This window comes from Eptatretus burgeri, chromosome 7 (genome assembly GCF_056783735.1).
Source record: "Eptatretus burgeri isolate ZD-2024b chromosome 7, Ebu_testis_v1, whole genome shotgun sequence".
NCBI classification, from domain to species: domain Eukaryota; kingdom Metazoa; phylum Chordata; class Myxini; order Myxiniformes; family Myxinidae; genus Eptatretus; species Eptatretus burgeri.
In genome coordinates, this window is record NC_140967.1 from 14,143,790 (window position 1) to 14,163,658 (window position 19,869).

Genomic DNA, 19,869 nt, shown 5'->3' on the forward strand with positions numbered 1-19,869 from the left:
ATCATCTTTCGAAGTCTTCGTCAATATTTGTCAATGTGTTCACCATAGATTTCCTCGTTGATACACACGTGTTATTCCTGTTTGTAACATAGGCCAAAAAAGAGAGGAAAAACTCCCTTCCTGATTTGAGCTCTCCATAATTTCAGCTTGCTTCGGAGAGTGTTCATCGATCCAATAAATTGTGTCGGACTTTTGTCCTTGCCTTGGATTTCAAGGTTAAAAGTCCTGAGATTGGAAGTCAAACCAGTCAAAAATGCCAAATCGGAGGGTCCTTGGTGATCACTGAGCATCTGGTAGTATTGATTTGTCCATTACAAAAAATCTTTTATGACTCGTGCAAGCGAAGTGTAAATTGGGGTTAAGCAATTGGTTCACTTCTGTCTGTCTGTTAGTCCATCCATCTACAAACGTCACTTTATGATTGAGGAACAACTTGATTTCAATTGAATGTTATATTTTCAACACGAATTGTAACACGGATCGAAAAACCAACCTGTAGTTTAGCAGTATTTTGGCTCTGAATTCGTCCTGGTTACACAGGCGCAGAGGAGTGAGATAATTATTTTTCTACTCTGCCTGTCTGGCAGTCAACCAGAATTGAAAATCGTTCCAAACAGGAAACTTACTGTTTTTGAGGATGTCATAAAGAATACAAACAACAGACACGAAGAACGTAGTGTTAAAAAAGTGGTGTAAAAGATCACGTTTTGTTGGTCCTTTTGGTAAAAAAAACAAAAAAACATTGTTTCCTTTCTGCAAAGCCAGTGCACCTCTGAGGCAATGGCACCCAACATGTAGCAATCCTAAGACAGTTATCTCATTTATATTCGTTTAATAAGCCCTTCCCATATGTCTAGTGGGTACATGGGACAAGATGTGTTGTGTTCATATATATGATATTCATATATATGTTCATTACTCGTTCATATATATATATATATATATATATATATATATATATATATATATATATATATATATATATATATATATATATATATATATATATATATATTGTTGCGGATTCGCGCCCGCCGGCGTGCGAACGGCCACGTAACTCAAATCGCGGCACGTCGCCCACCGGACGGACAATCCCGTCGTGACCCTCTCGGACTAACGCCGGGAACTAGTCACGGGTGGGCCTTTCGGCCTCGCCACGATCGTGCCTATCAGCCCCCCGCGTGGGATAGGGTTGCTCGCCAAATTCGACCTACCGAAGTACCCACACGGAGGGTAGACCGGGCGATCGCACCTCGCCGCAGGTCGACTTCGGACACGGGCCACTTTAAGCGACCCGTTCCGTACTATCGGGATAACCGAGCAGTGTTATCGTCAACCCCGACGGTTCGATTAATTATCGTGCGTTTTAGCCCACGACCAACCCTTTACGTGACGTAAGATGGAGATTCAATAAAGGAAAAGACTAAGCGAAACGGGAAAAACAGTTCAACATAAAGCACATTTATTTCGCGATGGCACACGGATAGCACACATATACAATTATACACCAAAAGCAAATGTAAAAGAAGAAACACCACAATAATGCACAAAAAGCAAATGTAAAAGTGAAACACAATGAAGATCTACCACCGACTACCGAGCACACGGCAACACTTGTACAGTTTTACTTCACCCTAACGGCGCCGACAACACATATACTCAAAGCAAAAGAAAAAGGGACCACCCTCAACGATGATGGGGGCAGACGGGCCTGGGGCCGAGACCGCGTCGAGCCGACCCGTCTGGTGATGAGCCGCAAAGTGGCGGTGGCGCCCCGACTCCGCGGGCCTCGCGGACAGTGTCTGGAATGGGGTGGGAACGGGGCCCCCTTCTCGCACTATCTCAGCGCGGGGAGAAACAGGAGGGGGTTGTTGATGCTCGGGGGGATGAGGATATCTCGCTGGCTCGGGTCCCGCGACGAGCGTCTCCACCGCGACCTCGGTCGCGTTACTGGCCTCTCCTCTCCGCAGCTCCCCGCCTCTGACACGAGCGCCCTCTCGACTGCCTTCGCCGCCGCCACCTCTCCAACTCTCCCACTCTCCTCAGCTCCGTCCAACTGCTTTCTCCGACCTTTCTCTTCTCAACTCTCCTTGACTGACTCAACTCAACTGCTTTTTTGGCGAGCGAACGCGACCCTTTATAGCCCCCGTGGCTTCGCTCCTTCACCTTCGACCCTTTACCTTTGGCTGGCTCCCCATTGGACAGAGGAAAAGTGGGCGTGAATGCTTTTTGATCCGCGAATCTTCGGAAAGGCTGGTGTTTTTGCACCCGCTGCTCGGTACGCGCCCTGCACGAGTCCAGGATCGGCGCCCACAAGCGGCGCGGGAATGGCGGTGATGCGATGGTTGCGAGAGCGAGATGTGACGGCAAGGGTCGTGGCTGTTGTTGTGAAGCAGCGTTGCGGTTGGTGGTTGTTGTGTGGTGGCTGTTGAGACGTGGTTGGTGGTGGTTGTGGTGGTAGTAATGGCGGCTGGTCCAAAATAAAGATAGTAAAAGAAAAACAGCTATCCTGAAGGGTCGCAGCCCGAATGAATGACATTTATTCCCTCTAAACAACGGGTTTGGGCCTAACTACACATATACTTACAGAGATATCTCACCTAAGGGACCTGAATGGTGGTTTGCGAATTTCGTCAACCACAACAATATATATATATATATATATATATATATATATATATATATATATATATATATATATATATATATATATATATATATATATATATATATACATGTATCTTCTTCTTCTTCCTCTTTCGGCTGCTCCTGTTAGGGGTCGCCACAGCGGATCATCCGTATGACCCGCATAGTGATTTGGCACATGTTTTACGCCGGATGCCCTTCCTGACGCAACCCTGGTCGCCTCTTGCGACACAGGGATATGGTACACCTATTTTAACCAGGGTATACACCGGCCCAGTGCACTGGTACTCATTTCGCCGACCTCGGAGGGATGACCTGCTGAGTCAACCCCCTGGTGTATTAATTCAGTGGCCCAATGGGGCTTGAACTAAGGACCTTTTGGATCTCAAGCTGCTGCCCCAACCACTGCGCCAACACCAGGATATATGTATATGTATGTATATATATATATATATATATATATATATATATATATATATATATATTTTTTTTTATATATATATATATATATATATATATGTATGTATATCTCTATATATATATATATATATATATATATATATATATATATATATATATATATATATACATATATATATACATATATATATATATACATATATATATATATATATATATATATATATATATATATATATACATATATACACATATATACATATATATATATATATATATATATATATATATATATATATATGTATATATATGTATATGTATATAAGTAGGGTAAGAATACTGGTTCTGGCTCACTTTTCCCCATGTAAATGAATGGGGGATTTTCAGCGATTCCCTTTTTTTTTCCCTAAAAATAAACCCCCTTTTTATCCCAAGGTATATTTATTTGTCTCCCCTTTTAACCTGGCGGTTGAACCTCATTGAATTGAACACCTGGGGGTTGAACAGCTCACTCATTGAACCTATCAAGATTTGTTCATTCTCAAATTCCTTCAATAGTTTAATTTTCTTTGCACAATAATCCCCATCTAAAATATTGACAAACAAAACATTTGAATCTTTATATTTTTGAAGATACCCCTTTTGTGCCATTACGAAATGATAAACTTCTCTTAATGCTCTCATCTGGCCACCTCCTGAGCCACATATCATTTTGAGATTATAGTAAATTGTTTTTTCATTGTTCAATTGATAACCATCAAAGTTTTCAGTCCATTCAAGGATATTCATTTTTTTCTTTACATCCTCTAACTTACTACTTTTTAAATTGATTCGCTTATTTGTTTTATTTACCTTTGTTTTAGTTATTTTTTCAATAATACTTATTTGATATTTTTCACATTCATTATGTTTTCCATTTATATACCAAGACTGAGATTTTCTCCACTCTTTAGTTTGATTAATACTTGGTTTAACCATTTATATATTGCGAAAAAACGCGGCGGTAGCCCTTAAAAAACCCTAACCCATCTTCCCATTGTTAAAACACAATCTATTCTATTCACTCTATCATACAATATCCATATGGAACACAATCTATTCCATTATCTAAAATAAATCTCTTATCATCAAAGGCTCCTAATGCCTTTTTATTTACTTCTTCACTATATATGTTATGTTTATAACTTCTTATTGTATTCATTTTCCTATATTCTTCTTTCTTATTCATCAAACAATTATAATAATTTCTAAAAGTTATTGATTTCTTTATTACATATTTCTTTATTCCCTTTAACCTCATATCAATCTGATCACCATACTTATAAGCATATGCCTTTGCTCTCAATCCAATAAACTCACTCATTACTTTTCCACCCAACTCATCCTTAAACTTACCAATAACCTTTTCATTCTTTTTGGAAAATAACTCACTCTTCTTGCTGAAATTACTTGTATCATATACTCCAATATTTTTCTTCATATCTTCATAAACATCATCAGTTTTTATATCTAGGATAAAACTATCAGTGTCCATATACAACAATGAAACATTTTCACCATACTCTTTCTTTTAGTCATTATACAAATAATCATACATCAATATCTTTGATAAATCAAGAACTGCTGTTCCAATATAAATTGGTTTATCCATTACAATACTTTCCTTTTTCATATGAATTGCAGAAAAGTTCTCTGAAAAAATCTCTTCTCTCTCAAAACTTGGTTTATTTATCAATCTCGAAGCTTCTTTCCAAGATGTTGCGAATCTAATGTTTTGCCTGTTTCTAACATTTTCCATAGTCTTTCCAAATACAGCATTATTCATTAATTTATAAAAGTCCCCTTCAAATTTTACTTTTGTATTTGCTCTCATATCTGTATTGAATTGAATATACTTTTTCACCCAAGGACTTTGTTTAAATTTTAAAACTCTATGAATTTTAGCTACTCTCAATCCTTCTCTCAAAAACTGTTTTAAGCTTCTCTGATGTAAAACATATCCCTCTTTATCATAGAATGTTGTTAATAACTTTTCTGTTGATTTGCCTTTAATATTAAAACTTTTATGATAATCACTGAACCATTCTTTCTTTGGGGTTTCTTTCTCACATGCAAAAGGAAGGTCTTTATGCTTATTATGAAGAACACTCGGGTACCTCAAATCAACTTCAAAATAATAACCTTCTTCTTCGTCATTCAATTCCTCTTGAGAAGAAATAACAATATTCATCAAAGCCTTTTCATAATCCTTTTCTTCCACCCACTCTAATTTACCATAAGGCAGAGATTGAGACATTGCCCATCCATACAAATTATTAGCATCAAAATACATCAAATAATTACTATCTTTTTCACTATCATAATTTGGGAGATATTTATTATTTGCTTTCGCATATCTTTTTGAACATACTTGTGATATTCCACCTCTCTTGGACTTCTCAATCATCAAAAGCATATCAACATCACTGATTAAATCTATATCTTGTTTTGTCATTTTCAACATTGCACTCCAAGCTAAACCAGGAGCTGTGAAATAGTGGGCAGGATCTAATCCATAACAATTTTTATTATGACAGAGTGTTCTAAAAGCCTCAAACACATCAGCTAACAATAAAACATCTGTTTTTAGATATAAATCATGATATTCTCCAAGGTTCTTTATCTTAAATATTTTCCATATTTCTTGTGCGTGTTTATATTCCTTATCACTTATCTCTTCTTCATAAAGGTTATTATAGAAACTTTCTTTTGAAGGAAGTTGTGTTTCTTTAAATCTCATAAATGAATCCATATAATCATAAGGATAAATTCCCTTACTTGTAAGAATTTTCTCTTTACTTTGAATTTCATTCCTTGTTTGAATTTCCTCTCTCGTAAGAATTCCTTCTTTAATCAGAATTTCATCTTTAATCTGAATTTCCTCTTTAGTTAGAATTTCATTCATTGTTCGAATTTTCTTTATAATTAGAATTTCATCTTCAGTTAGAATTTCTTCATTAATTAGAGTTTCCTATTTCCTTTGAATTCTCTCTTTAATCTGAATTTCCTCTTTCGTGAGAATTTCCTCTTTTGGAAAGAATGAATTAAGATTTGGAAAAGAGTCCGTGGAGCTTAGATTTGATGCGAGGTAGGCTAGTGGTGTTCCCATAAACTTGTAAGAATCTAGAAACCTAATACGAGTTAAAGGTTTTGTGAATATCATTTTTGAAAATGAAATATACTTTTGACTTGTGTTTGTTATGGCAGAAATATTCCCTGGTGTTTTTGAAAGTTCATTTATAAATAGATGTGTATCATAGTTGGCGCTGTTGTGAAGAAAGACTGGAATAAAAGAAGGTAATTTATAATTAAGATTACAACAGGAATGAGCGGGACCTCTATATTTACCAGTAAGATGACAATGGTCTCTAACTTTAGACTCCTTAATTTCCCCCTCACAAATATGACAGATATTGTTCATTCTAAATTCTAATTTTTCTTCTTTGGTTAATTTCATCGGTTCATTTGTTTCTTTCATTAATTTAGTGAGTCTTATACAATCCTTTTCTAATCGTTTTACAAACTCTTGTGAAGCATTTTTTCCACGATAATGTTCAAGTTTGTTATACTTTTCTCCAACAGATGATTTGATATAATAACAGAAACCACAAGGAATATGTTTTTGATATTTATTTGTATATGGTTCTTTTGGATTAGGAGAAGCAGTATTTATCTTTTTAAGGATACATTCAAAATCAGCGTATATCACAAATGGCTGCATGATAGATTTATTATAATCTTCAAAAGAAATCTTTTCACCAGGTTTAGGCATTGTAATTACAGCTGATTTATGATTACTACAATATTTTGAATGTTGTTCTAATCGTTCTTTTGTATGAAATGAATTAAGACATCGCTTACAAGGATATATTTTGTTTGCTGTTCTGAATACCTGAGAAGAGATTAATCTTGATAAATTATTGATGTATGTGTAATGTGAATTCTTTCCAACACTAAAATATAAAAGGTCAATGTGTGTTTCTTCATTTTTATAGTTGTTTGAAATTTTTAATATTTGAACTTTGTTTGTATCCGTTAATCCATATACATTAATAGAAAGATTATTCTTTTTCTCAAATTTAGGAATATCTGTTGGTGGCATTGGGAATTTAAAATCTTTAATGTCCAAGGTATTCTCATATTTCATATATTGTTTTACTCTTTCTGAATTACATTTTGGTGGATGAAAGTGAGCAAGAACAGACCAGAGAAAACATTTATTATCATTGTTCTTAATATTAACAACTGCCTTCTTTAGTTTTATTTCTTTTGGTAATTCAATATAAGAAGAAGCTTTAAGAGGGTTTGATTTTAGAATGTGTATATCTAAAAAGATGATTTTTTTAATATTGAATCCACTTCCTACCACTGTATTATCAACATCCTCCTCTTGTCTTGATAGTTCTTCATAAACCCCACTATTCAAAAAATCTTGAAATGATGTTATAAAATGAAGACCTGTTCTCATATAAGGAATATGTTCTTCATCTTGTCTTTTCATATTCATTTTCACTCCCATATAAAACTTTAAAGTTTTCATTTCTTTTAATGTCTTTTTAATAAATTTTTCAACATCGGGTTTCACTATTTCAATTGATTCTGCTATTGATGATGGTCCGGGTTCTCCAAATTGAAAAATCCTTATTTTTATATGCCGTTTAAATGCCCCATCAGTGTTTTCAATATAATAGTCTCCCTTTACTTTAAACTCATTTTTCTTGTGTTTTTGTGATTGAAGATGTTTATTATAACTACTCTTCAAAACATCCTTTGAACAGATATCACAATGTTTTCTTTTCAACTCAAGAGGAGATATTTGATGAAATAGATTAAATGTGTGTTTGTTGGTTCGGAGGTGTTTTCTATAATGTTTATATTCGTGATTACAAACATCGCAGTACGTTGTATTCACCATATTTATAGAATAAAACTTTGCTTAAACTAAAATTTTCTTGATGAAAATTTCGTTTAATTTATAGGTGAATCTGTGCTTAAAAACATTTTATCCTCCAACTTTTTCACTTAATAAATACAATGTTTCAAGACACAAAAGACAAGTTTCAATCAATCGCTTCATCTGTTAAAGATACTGAGAAATATGTCAAGGATGTAAAATTGAACAAAGATAAATATAACAACTATTGGATAAAAACTATTATGGAAAATAATATGAGTTCTTCAATTTCCTTCAGTGGAAGGGCTTTTAGTATACCTGGTAGAACATCAATTAAAGTATCTCTAACAAAAGTTTCTCCTCTCCTTCTAGGAATATATTCAAAACTAGAAAAAGCAATGAAACAAGAAAAAGTATCAAAGAACAAAAACCTTATGGATGAAGCTTTAGAAAGAAAAGATAAGACCATCTGTAATATGCAAGGAGAAATTTGTATTTTTTTCAACAACCCTAAAGATGTAAATCCTGATGAAATAAAGGATGTTAATATATCAGGTGAAATGACATTTCGTTCAATAGTAGTTAACGATAATTTTAAAATTACCTTTAATATAAAAAATGTTGTCGTTGAATCTGATAATGAAAAAAAGTATATCGATATCGATGGTAATATACAACTGAAAGTATAGATGAATTTCAGTTTCAGTAAAGTTTTACTTTATAAATATGCTAGACTTTCCTGATTCTTCATATGACAAATTTGAGAATTGTCCTGCGTGTGAAAGAGGGGGATTAAACACAGAGTCAAAAGCCTATAAACAATGTATATTCTGTGATTATCTTCTAATTAATGATAATAAAAAATATAAAAAGGAAAATAATTATTTTAGATTTACACCAAAAATGAATTACTTTACAAGATTGATTAGAGAAATGAATGTAAAGTATGAGGGTGATAACACACCTTTCCTTACAAGGGAAGAAACTGAATGTATAAGAGAAATGTTCAAAGGATTGTTGTTATATATTATTCATGGATGTAATTTTCAAGGAAATATCAACACAAGATATTGTATAAATAAAATAATGGATTATCTTGAAATTAAATCTGAACTTAGGATAAAATATAGAGTTTCTAAAAAAGCCAATAATAAATTAAATAACTTGTTTTCTAAATATATAAATGAATGATTTTTTACCTATTTGGGAAAATAAGATAAAATTTAACAACCATAAAAATCTCCCAAATTCATTAAGATGTCTCATAGTTGGTTCAAGTGGATGTGGAAAAACCTGCTTACTTTTAAAAATGCTCCTCACTCCCAACTTTTTAGATTATGATAATTTAATAATTTTCACAAAGTCGAGTTTTCAACCAAAGTATCAACTACTCTCACAAGGTTTTAATGCTGGTATTCAAAAAGCAGATATAATCGGTTTATTTAAACATCAAAAAAACCTAAATGATTATAGCATTGAAGATATAATTCAACTATTTTGTGATACACAGAGATGTAAAAAGAAATCAAATCCTATAACTTATATTCTTAGTGATAATGCGGATGATATACCGTCTCCCCAAGATTTGGATAAATCAAAAAAGAACCTCGTTATCTTTGATGATTGTGTTAATGAGAGAAACCAAACGGTAATGGACAGCTACTACACAAGAGGGAGACATTCTTCTTGTAATTGTATTTATCTTAGTCAATCGTACTTTCAACTTCCTCGTCGTTCCATCAGAAACAATGCTAATACTTTTATTTTATTCAAGTGAAATTCAATAGATATCAATAATTTTTGGAGAGATAATTGTTCTACATTATGTAGTAAAAATAAATTTGAGGATTACATGAAGCACACGACTGAAAAATATAAATATATTGTTGTGAAACAAGATGAGATATTAAGGGATATATTTTTTGTTTTATAAACAATTACATATATAAATGACAACTATTATTATAAATCTTGTGGGTAAATCTGCTTCTGGAAAAAACTTTCATAAATCAAGGTTCTTGTGTAGTACAAATGAGAATATTGTAAATTTACTTAAAAAACACCCCGTGATATGCATTGTATCAACAACAACTAGAGCAATAAGACCTGGAGAAGTAAAAGGTGAAGATTATCACTATATTTCAGTGGAGGAACATATGCGATTGAGGAATGAAGGACAAATATTTGAGGAGGTTTCTCTTGGTACAACAAAATATTCACATTGTAAGAGTGAGTTAAGGAAACTAAAATCTGGTGGTGTTGGGATATTAGAAACTAATCCAGAAGGAACGAGACAAATTATTAAATATCTGAGCGGGGTGAAGATTTTATCATTCGGTTTTGATGTTGATGAAGAAACTCAACGCAAACGTATGAAAAGCAGAGATGCAAGGATTAGTGAAGAAGAAATTACAACTCGCATTAATGTTAATAAAGAATTTGATGAAATATTTAAAGAAAAGGATTTATTTGCACACATCTACTTGAATGATGAAGAAAAGGAAAATTTCCCTGTTAATCTTTACAATTCATTAAATGATATTTTACAATAAATAAATGGATACAAAGGAAAGAGCAAGAAGATTTAAGGAACATCAAGAGTTGGTTTCAAAAGTTGTAAAACAGCAGGAAGACATAAAGAAGAAACGCAGACAGAAACTAACGGGCGAAGAAGTATTTGAAAGAAAACAAGAGAAATTTTTTAAACCACTTTTAAAAACTTCCCAAGAAAAAATGAAAGATGTTTCCACAGTTCCCACAGTAGAATATACTCCCAGAAAGCTCCTAATGTTAAAAGATTTCAGTCAAATGACGGAGGAAGAATTAGAGCATATTGGAGAATGAGAATATGATGAAGGTTTATTTCAACAACTGGAAGAGATTAATCAACCCCCTGATTATATTGTGAATGCTGTTCAAAACAATGAATATTCAGCGGATTCAAAAAACCAAAGCAGGACTCATTCCAACAGAACAACCAGCAATATTTCATCTTGTTCAAGAAAAGGTATTGATATTTAATGATGAATTAAGGTTCATTAGACCAGTTGATGAACATGAAAATAATTAATAAATCTCAATATAAAGACATTTTATCTCATATTAAATAAGATGAGAAGCTCAATCCTGAGTTTTAATTTCACAACAAGCGACCACACATCTTCATTCCCATACCCACTACAACTTGACACAACAAAAGAATATGAGGCATCTTTATTGTCCATGGAAACTTATAATACCTTATTTAATATAACCGAGAAAAATGACAAGTTTAGTTATAATCCGGGAAGTGGATACAAAACGATAACAGTCTCACCCGGAGCATACGAGATTTCTCAAAGATCTTCCGAAATTGCTCGTCTTATGAAAGAACAGGGTGATGAACCAAAAAATATTGTTATAAACATTCAAAAACATACTTCAAAATCAACGATTAAAGTTAAAAATAACTACAAGGTTGATTTCACAATTGATAATTCATTTAGAGAGTTATTGGGTTTCTCCTCAAAAAAGATTGAAACTAATGGGACGTTTTACAGTGATAATGTCATTCAAATATCCTCAGGAATAAATTCGGTGTTAATTCACTGTGATTTGATTGATGGTGCTTATAATGATGGAAAAAAAACAAATACAATATTTTCATTCAGCTCATACTCAACCCCAATTGGTTATAAATTCAATATGGAACCTAAAAATTTGGTTTATCTACCTGTGTCAGGAAAAACCATACACAGAGTAAATTTTAGGATAACCGACCCAGATAATCGTGTGATTTATTTTAATGGAGAAGTTATATCCATCAGAATTCACCTACGTGAAGTTTTTCAACAAATAAATATGATGGTTATTGTGAGGAAACACGAGTTGGGAAAATATAAAATAATTACAGGGGATGGGATGTTCCTTTCCCCGTACTACAAGGGTGAAGGTATGTATCTTGGTAGAGGATACTATAAACCTAAGAGACAAAGGGGTGTCGGACATCAATTTAGAGGAGATGGGATAATTGATACTCTCATGGGTATTGGTTCAACTATTCTTAAACATAAAGACCTAATTGGTTCAACTGCTTCTGCTGTGGGAAATGTAGCAGGTGCTGTAAAGAGTATAAAAGATGCTCAGAAGGAATCTCATAAATTACAAGCAATAAAAGAAATTAAGAAAGGTAAAACTCAGTTGTCCCCCCAAGAAAGACAGAAAATAATTCAAATACTTGGATCAGGGTTTCAAAAGTTTTAACATCTTTTTTCCTATATAAATACAAGTATGGAAGCAATTGATAGTATCTATGATTTGGATGATACTATTATTATCTCAAACTCCACTAAAAAAGAAGATTACTTCAAGGTAAATGCAATAACTGGAACAGACTGGAATACAAATGGTACAAAAAGTTTTGAAATAAATAATCAACAAACCTATTTGAATCTCTCCGAAAGTTTCTTGTTGTGTAAATTTAAATTCACTAAGGCTGGGAATAACACAAACGCTACACTTGTAAATGATTTCTTCTGGAAAATGTTTGATAGTGTGCGATTGTATATTGGAACACAAGAAGTTGAAGCGGTTGATTATGTCTCTGCTGTATCTGAAATGATGAAATTTACACTCTATACATTCAGTGATAGAATGGGAAAGGGGTCTGTCGAAGGTTTTATTCCTGATATGTCAACGGGAACAAACACAGACCCTGGATATATTCAAAGGAAAGGAATGTATAATGATGATACAAAAGCAGAAAATAGTTTTACTGTGGCAGTTCCTCTTAAAGTTATATTTGGATTTTATGATTATGATAAAGTTCTGTATGGTCTTAAAATTAGATTTCAACTACAAAGGAATGATAATGAAAATAGATTGCTTTTTGGTGTTGGTAGTGCTTTTGGTGAACAGAATAAATTTGTAATTGAGGAGATGAGTTGGTATATCAGTGAATATACTCCTAATCTTAAAACAGAAGAGATGTTGAATCGAAGACTTAACTCAAAGAAACCACTCAGTGTATCATACCTCAAAAGAAGATGTCAACACGTTAAACTCAACCAAACTACTTACACGTGGAATTTGGGTGTTCTGGAAGGAAAGCCACGATATCTGTGGATGATTTTTAAAAAGCCAGATGCTGATACTGCGACTGATAAGAATAATGCATTGAGTGATAATACTAAGGTGAAACAACTTCGCGTTTCTCTAGATGGAACATTTTATCCACGAGATAGATTGGAAATTAATTGGGAAAAAAATGATTTTGCTGAAGCATACAAGTCTTACCAAAAGGTGTGTGAAAGTAATGGAAATAAAGAACCTATTTTGGATATGACAGCATTTAAAAGTTTGTATACAATCTATGCGTTTGACCTGAGCGCTCAAAAGGAAACTATAAAGTCTAATCGAGTGGATACTTCCCTATACATTGAAAGAGGAGAGAGTGAAGAAGTTGATACATATTGTTTGCTTTTGGAAGAAACAGAATTGCAGATTAATACAGATAATGGTGTGATGATTAGTCTCACATAATTTTTTGTTAAATAAATGAGTGGCAAAGTACCAACTGGGGTATATGTTAATCAAATCAATCTTCATAAACTATCATCTTGTGTTCAAAATCAAAAGCCTTGTACGATTAACGTTAATACAATTCAGAGAAAAGGAGCAGTAAGAATTGATGTTTTGCTCACAAGAGAACAGGTTAAAATCTTGAATGACACTGGCTCACTTAAAATTAAAATGACAAAACCAATGTTGAAAAAATATTCAATAAGAGAGACGAGTGGAGGATTTCTCCCATTTCTAATTCCTTTATTTGCTGGTTTAAGTGCGGTTGGAGCATTGACGGGTGGTATTTCAACAGCGGTGAAAACTGCCAACGAAAGGAAGGCTCAACTCCAGGCTCGAAAAGAATTGGAAAGACATAACAAAGAGTTGGAGAAACAAATTAGTGGAAGTGGTGTAATTGTAGATATTGCTGAAAAACTTGAAGGTCTGCCTGATAAAGCGAGATTGTTAGTTGGAGATATGCTTTCTTCTATAGCACAAGCAGGTGTAAAATTAACGAAAAGAGGTAATGGATTATATCTTTCTAATAAATAAATGAGCATTGATGAGTGGTTGAAAGAATTTGGAAAGAATACAACATCAAATTTACAACTTGCCAAATATTGTAAGAAATTAAAAATTCATAATGTGGTTATTTGTATGAGAGATGAATTAACAAATGTGCCGAAACATACAAAGAATATTATTATGAACTTAGAAGATAATGATGGGAACGGTTCTCATTGGGTTTGTATTTTTAATAGTCAAGACAAATATTATTTTGATAGTTTTGGTCTTCCACCACCTGTTGAAGTCATAAAATTCTTACAGAATGGTGTTTATCAAACATTTCAAGTCCAAGAATTAAATTCCAAGTGTTGTGGTCAATTATGTCTGTATGTGTTATTTCAACTCAACAAAAATAAAAAATTTTATGATATTATTTTTAATCTAATATAAATGACTTATGTTGGTAAAGATGGTTCTATCTTTGGTGTATCTCAAGAACTGGATATTGATTTATCAAATTATTATACAAAGGCACAGGCTGAACGACATAAATATAATATAAACAAAAATATTAACATGAAAAATGCTTATAAATTAAAAAATTATCCAAGCCCGACTGACGCGAATGACTTGGTGAGATTAAGCGATTTATCACAATATATATACTTAAATAAAACGGCTGTGTATTCCAAAGATACAGAATTGTTGATATTATCTCCAGGTCATACAGAATTCACAGTTCGCATTAAAATAAATTTTTATAAAGAAGGGCGTATCGTTTGTATGAGAATAGAACAATGGGGGTATGATATGAATGATTTAGGGTATAATTGGTCATTTAAAATTAACCTCGAAGACCTGGAACAATTAAATCAGTCTCGTAAGGAAGAATATTATCCACTTGGTATCGAGAATGAGTTTTGTGGAGCCACGATTAGTAAACAACAAATAAAAGAATTTAATAAGGGTAAATATAATAATGGTTTTGCCCTTGTTTATCTCATGAAAACAGAAAAAACAGGATTATATATAATAAGTAAGGAAATACAAAATGATTTAACTATGGGAAGATGGGGAGGTGTTTCATGCCATAATATTATTCTAACATATATTTCTAATACATAAATGACAGCAAGAAGGCTACAAGAAAATTATCATTTCTGTGTCCAAGCATACCTTCAAGAAAAGGGTATTCGGTATTTTAATAAATATGTTCTACAACATAAGAATGAGGTATTTTCAATAAAAGATTGGCATTATGCTGATGTTGATAAACCGACAACTTTAGATTTAATTAGAATGTTAAATAATGAAAAAATTATAAAGTTAAGAAAAGGTAAGGCTCTTTTAGAAATTCAAAATAAATTTTATTGGTTTCCTGTTGTAAAAAAAATTATTTTGGATACAGGAATAACAAGAAATCCTGATGAATATATGTATAATATTCTATGGGGTGTAAGCGATTCAAGGATAGTAAGGGATGAGGAAGGAGTTGAAGAAGAGAGGGAAGAGGAGGAAAAGGAGAAGGAGGAGAGGGAGAAGAAAGAGAAGGAGGAAAAGGAGAAGAGAGAGAGGGAGGAAAGAGAGAGAATAAATAAATATTATAGTATGGAAACCAGTGAGATTCAAAAAAGAATAGAGGTATTACAGAAAATAACAACCCACCGAGGAGGAATACAAAGAATTAACAGGTCTATTTGCAATACTTTCGACAAGACTATTAGCATCGACAAGATATGGATTTTAATTCAAGTTTTTCATTTTTTTTTTCTTAAATAAATGGAGGAGAGAGTGAAGGCATTTCTAAGGATTCTTTATGTTTTAAAAATTAAGATTCAAATGTGCATGTTGGAAACTAAAAAGGTTTTTGCACTCTGCAGGAATTTTTCTCATAAATAAATGAGTTATTGTCTCAAATGTAAAAAGAAAACTAATACTAAAAATATTTCATATATTAAAAGTAAAAATAACAGGGTTATACAAAAAGGTATATGTTCGGTGTGTGGTTCAAAAAAAAATCAATTTATCTCCAAACACAAACTCGGAGGAGATATACAAAAGTTTTTATCAGGAAGAAAATTTACAACTACTGGAATACCAGGGGAATTACATCTTCCAGGGTATTCTTTCTGTGGTCCAGGCACAAACTTGGATAAAAGATTAGATGAGGCAGACAATCCTAAATCCTGGAATAAACCAATCAATAGAGTTGATGAAGTGTGCATGAGACACGATATTGATTATGGGAATACCACAACGTTGGAAGAAAAGCATGAAGCCGATAGAGAAATGTTGTATAATTTGTCTCTGACACAAAATCCAACCTTGAGAGAAAAAGTTGATAGGTTCATCGTGAAGAAGATGATTAGTGCTAAATTGAAACTTGGACTTGGAAATTCAAAAAACTTATAGGCTCTAATGATGCTATTAAGACTGAAGAGCAATTAGCTGATGAATTACATAAACCAATATTCACAAAGTTTCAGAGAAGGAAAGTTTATTCCAAAGAAGTTGATTATATCTGGTCTGCTGATTTGATTGAACTCAATAATGATAAGGGGTACAAGTATGCTTTAACCGTTATTGATTTGAGGAGTAGATATGCGTGGGTTGTCCCTTTAAAAAACAAAACAGGTAATACTCTTATGTTAGCTTTTCAACAGATATTTAATAAAAGTAAGAGAAAACCTAAAAAATTGTGGACTGATGAGGGTAGAGAGTTTTATAACAAGACATTTATGAATTTTCTAAAAAATAACAGTATTACATTATACAGTACCTTTAATGAAGGGAAGGCAGTTGTTGTTGAACGTTTTAATCGTACCTTAAAAGAGAGACTATATAAAAAATTCACACAACTCGGTTCACAACAATGGTCATCTTTTATTCAGGATATTGTGGATAAGTATAATGACACGATTCACACGTCAACAAATATGAAACCATCAGAAACATTTACAAAATTAAAATATGAAAAAGAGATTAATGTCAGAAAACCTAAGTTCAAAGTTGGTGATATCGTAAGAATATATAGGTGGAAATCTCATTTTGAAAAGGGTTTTACTGAACGATGGACGAAAGAACTTTTTAAAATTGTTGATGTAATAGATACGGTTCCTTGGACTTATAAAATATATGATTTGGAAGGGGAAGAGATTTTAGGTTCATTTTATTCACAGGAATTACAAAAGACAAAACTAAGCAGATAATACACCTTTGTGGACACTAGAGGGACAAGTCCGAGGTGTATTACAGTATATAATGTGTGTCAAGGGGGACGTTCTTAGATCTGTGAACCCCAAACACAGAATCCTCAACTGAATAGTCAAGGTTTAACTTTTGTTTGTGTGTGTGTGTGTGTGTGTGTGTGTGTGTGTGTGTGTGTGTGTGTGTGTGTGTGTGTGTGTGTGTGTGTGTGTGTGTGTGTGTGTGTGTGTGTGTGTGCAATGGGAGCAATAGGTTGGCGCTTCACTCCCTCCTACTATACACCGTTGTGGACACTCGAGGGCCAAGTCCGAGGTGTATAACAGTATATAATGTGTGTCAAGGGGTGGATGTTCTTCGATCTGTGAACCCCAAACACAGAATCCTCAACTGAATAGTCAAGGCTTAACTTTTGTTTGTTGATGTGTATGTGTGTGTGTGTGTGTCCCAACCCTCACATTCAAAATCTCAACCCCAACCCTCACATTCAAAATCTCAACCCCAACTCAATCCTCACCCAACACAATGTCTTTTTCAAAATGAGATTTCCACATATATATATATATATATATATATATATATATATATATATATATATATATATATATATATATATATATATATATATATATATATATATATATATATATATATATATTACGTTTTTTTTTTTTCTCTTCTTCCAATTCTGTCTTTTAAGGCTTTCAGGTTTGATGACATAGAAAGAGGGAGTAAGAACTTTCTTGATAGGTTTAAATCCCAAAGAGTGGTAGCATTTCAAGTCTTCAAAATAAACCCAACTTTCCAAGTCTCCAAGGTAGTTATTTAAACCATCAAGGCAGAACTCATTTACTGATTTTTTCAAAATTTGTGAATCTCCAAGGTAGTTCCCATATTTAGAACCATCTTGGCAGAACTCTTTTCCTGAGTCTCCAAGGTAGTTATTTAAACCATCAAGGCAGAACTCATTTACTGATTTTTTCAAAATTTGTGAGTCTCCAAGGTAAAACTTGTATTCTGGCTCATCAACGTATAACTTGTTCAGTGGGTATTGTCTTGATAACTCACAATGAGTACTATTGCTGTAAAACTCTTTTTCAGGATTTTGCTGGTCTCCAAGGTATAACTCTTTGGTTGGGTCATCAAGGACGAACTCGTTCTGTGGGTCTTGGTCGCTCATAAGGTCTTCAACCAAGCCAACAATTTCGCCCCAAGTTGCAGCAAAAGCAGTATTTTCATTTCGTATTTCAGACACAATTTCCTGTGAGAGAAAATAATAATGTATTAATTAAGTTATTTAATTATTAAATGAGTATGCTTCAATCAAAGTTTGAAAATAGGAAAATAAAAATCTTACCTCAACAGATAAGAGGTTTGAATCCAGTTCATCAACTTGAAGGTTTAGTTCCATACAAGACAGAGAGTTCCAAGGAACCCCAAAGTCATCCCACTCAAGGTCTTGCTCGTTCTGTAGGTCTTGGTCGCTCACAAGGTCTTCAACCAAGTCAACAATTTCGCTCCAAGTTGTAGCAAAAGCAGTATTTTCATTTTGTATTTCAGATACAATTTCCTGTGAGAGAAAATAATAATGTATTAATTAAGTTATTTAATTATGAAATAAGTATGCTTCAATCAAAGTTTGAAAATAGGAAAATAAAAATCTTACCTCAATGGATAAGAGGTTTGAATCCAGTTCATCAACTTGAAGGTTTAGTTCCATACAAGTCAGAGAGTTCCAAGGAACCCCAAAGTCATCCCACTCAAGGTCTTGGTCGCTCATAAGGTCTTCAACCAAGCCAACAATTTCCCCCCAAGTTGTAGCAAAAGCAGTATTTTCATTTTGTATTTCAGATACAATTTCCTGTGAGAGAAAATAATAATGTATTAATTAAGTTATTTAATTATTAAATGAGTATGCTTCAATCAAAGTTTGAAAATAGGAAAATAAAAATCTTACCTCAACAGATAAGAGGTTTGAATCCAGTTCATCAACTTGAAGGTTTAGTTCCATACAAGACAGAGAGTTCCAGGCAAGCACACAGCACACCATTGCCAGCAAAAACAAATGTTTAAAATGGAGCCTGGGCTTGAAGCTTTTATAGGGAAAGACTGGTGGGTGTGGTTTCCTTTGGAAATTCCCTGGGCAAGCCGAGGCAAGCCTTCATTGGGAAATTTTTCAAAACCATAACATCCTGTAATTTTCTAGTGATTTCTTTGTGAGTCAGAGATGAACTGGAAATGATGTAAGAGTGGGCGGGGCTTAGCAAAAGTAGGCAGGGCTTAGGAAAAGTGGGTGTGGCTTAGAAAAAACCTCATGAGAAGTGGGCGGAGCTTAACAAAGTGGGCGGGGCTTAGAAAAGTGGGCGTGGCCTAGAAAAAATACCTCACGGAAAGTGGGTGGAGCTTAGCAAAAGTGGACGGGGCTTAAAGAAAAGTGGGTGGGGCTTATTGAATACCTTGTGCAAAGTGGGCGGGGCTTAAAGAAAAGTGGGCGTGGCTTATTGAATACCTTGTGGAAAGTGGGCGGGGCTTAGCAAAAGTGGGCGGGGCTTAAAGAAAAGTGGGCGGGGCTTAACAAAAAAATAACCTGTGGCTCAGGAGGTGGTCAAACAAGAGCA

The 19,869-nt window shown here is 33.6% G+C and overlaps 1 protein-coding gene across 1 annotated transcript in view; it reads right to left on the reverse strand.

Annotated features, from left to right (window-relative positions):
- The window catches only part of LOC147022713 (uncharacterized), a 34,901-nt gene extending 15,363 nt beyond the window's left edge, over nt 1–19,538 (reverse strand). The window contains exons 1-4 of the mRNA XM_085887145.1: nt 19,209–19,538; nt 18,918–19,112; nt 18,609–18,821; nt 17,913–18,512 (exon numbers count right to left, since the gene is read on the reverse strand). Coding sequence (XP_085743271.1) covers nt 17,913–18,512; nt 18,609–18,821; nt 18,918–19,112; nt 19,209–19,301 — 1,101 coding nt within the window. The 5' untranslated portion in view covers nt 19,302–19,538. The remainder of the gene's footprint in view (nt 1–17,912; nt 18,513–18,608; nt 18,822–18,917; nt 19,113–19,208) is intronic.
- Nucleotides 19,539–19,869: the final 331 nt, after the last annotated feature.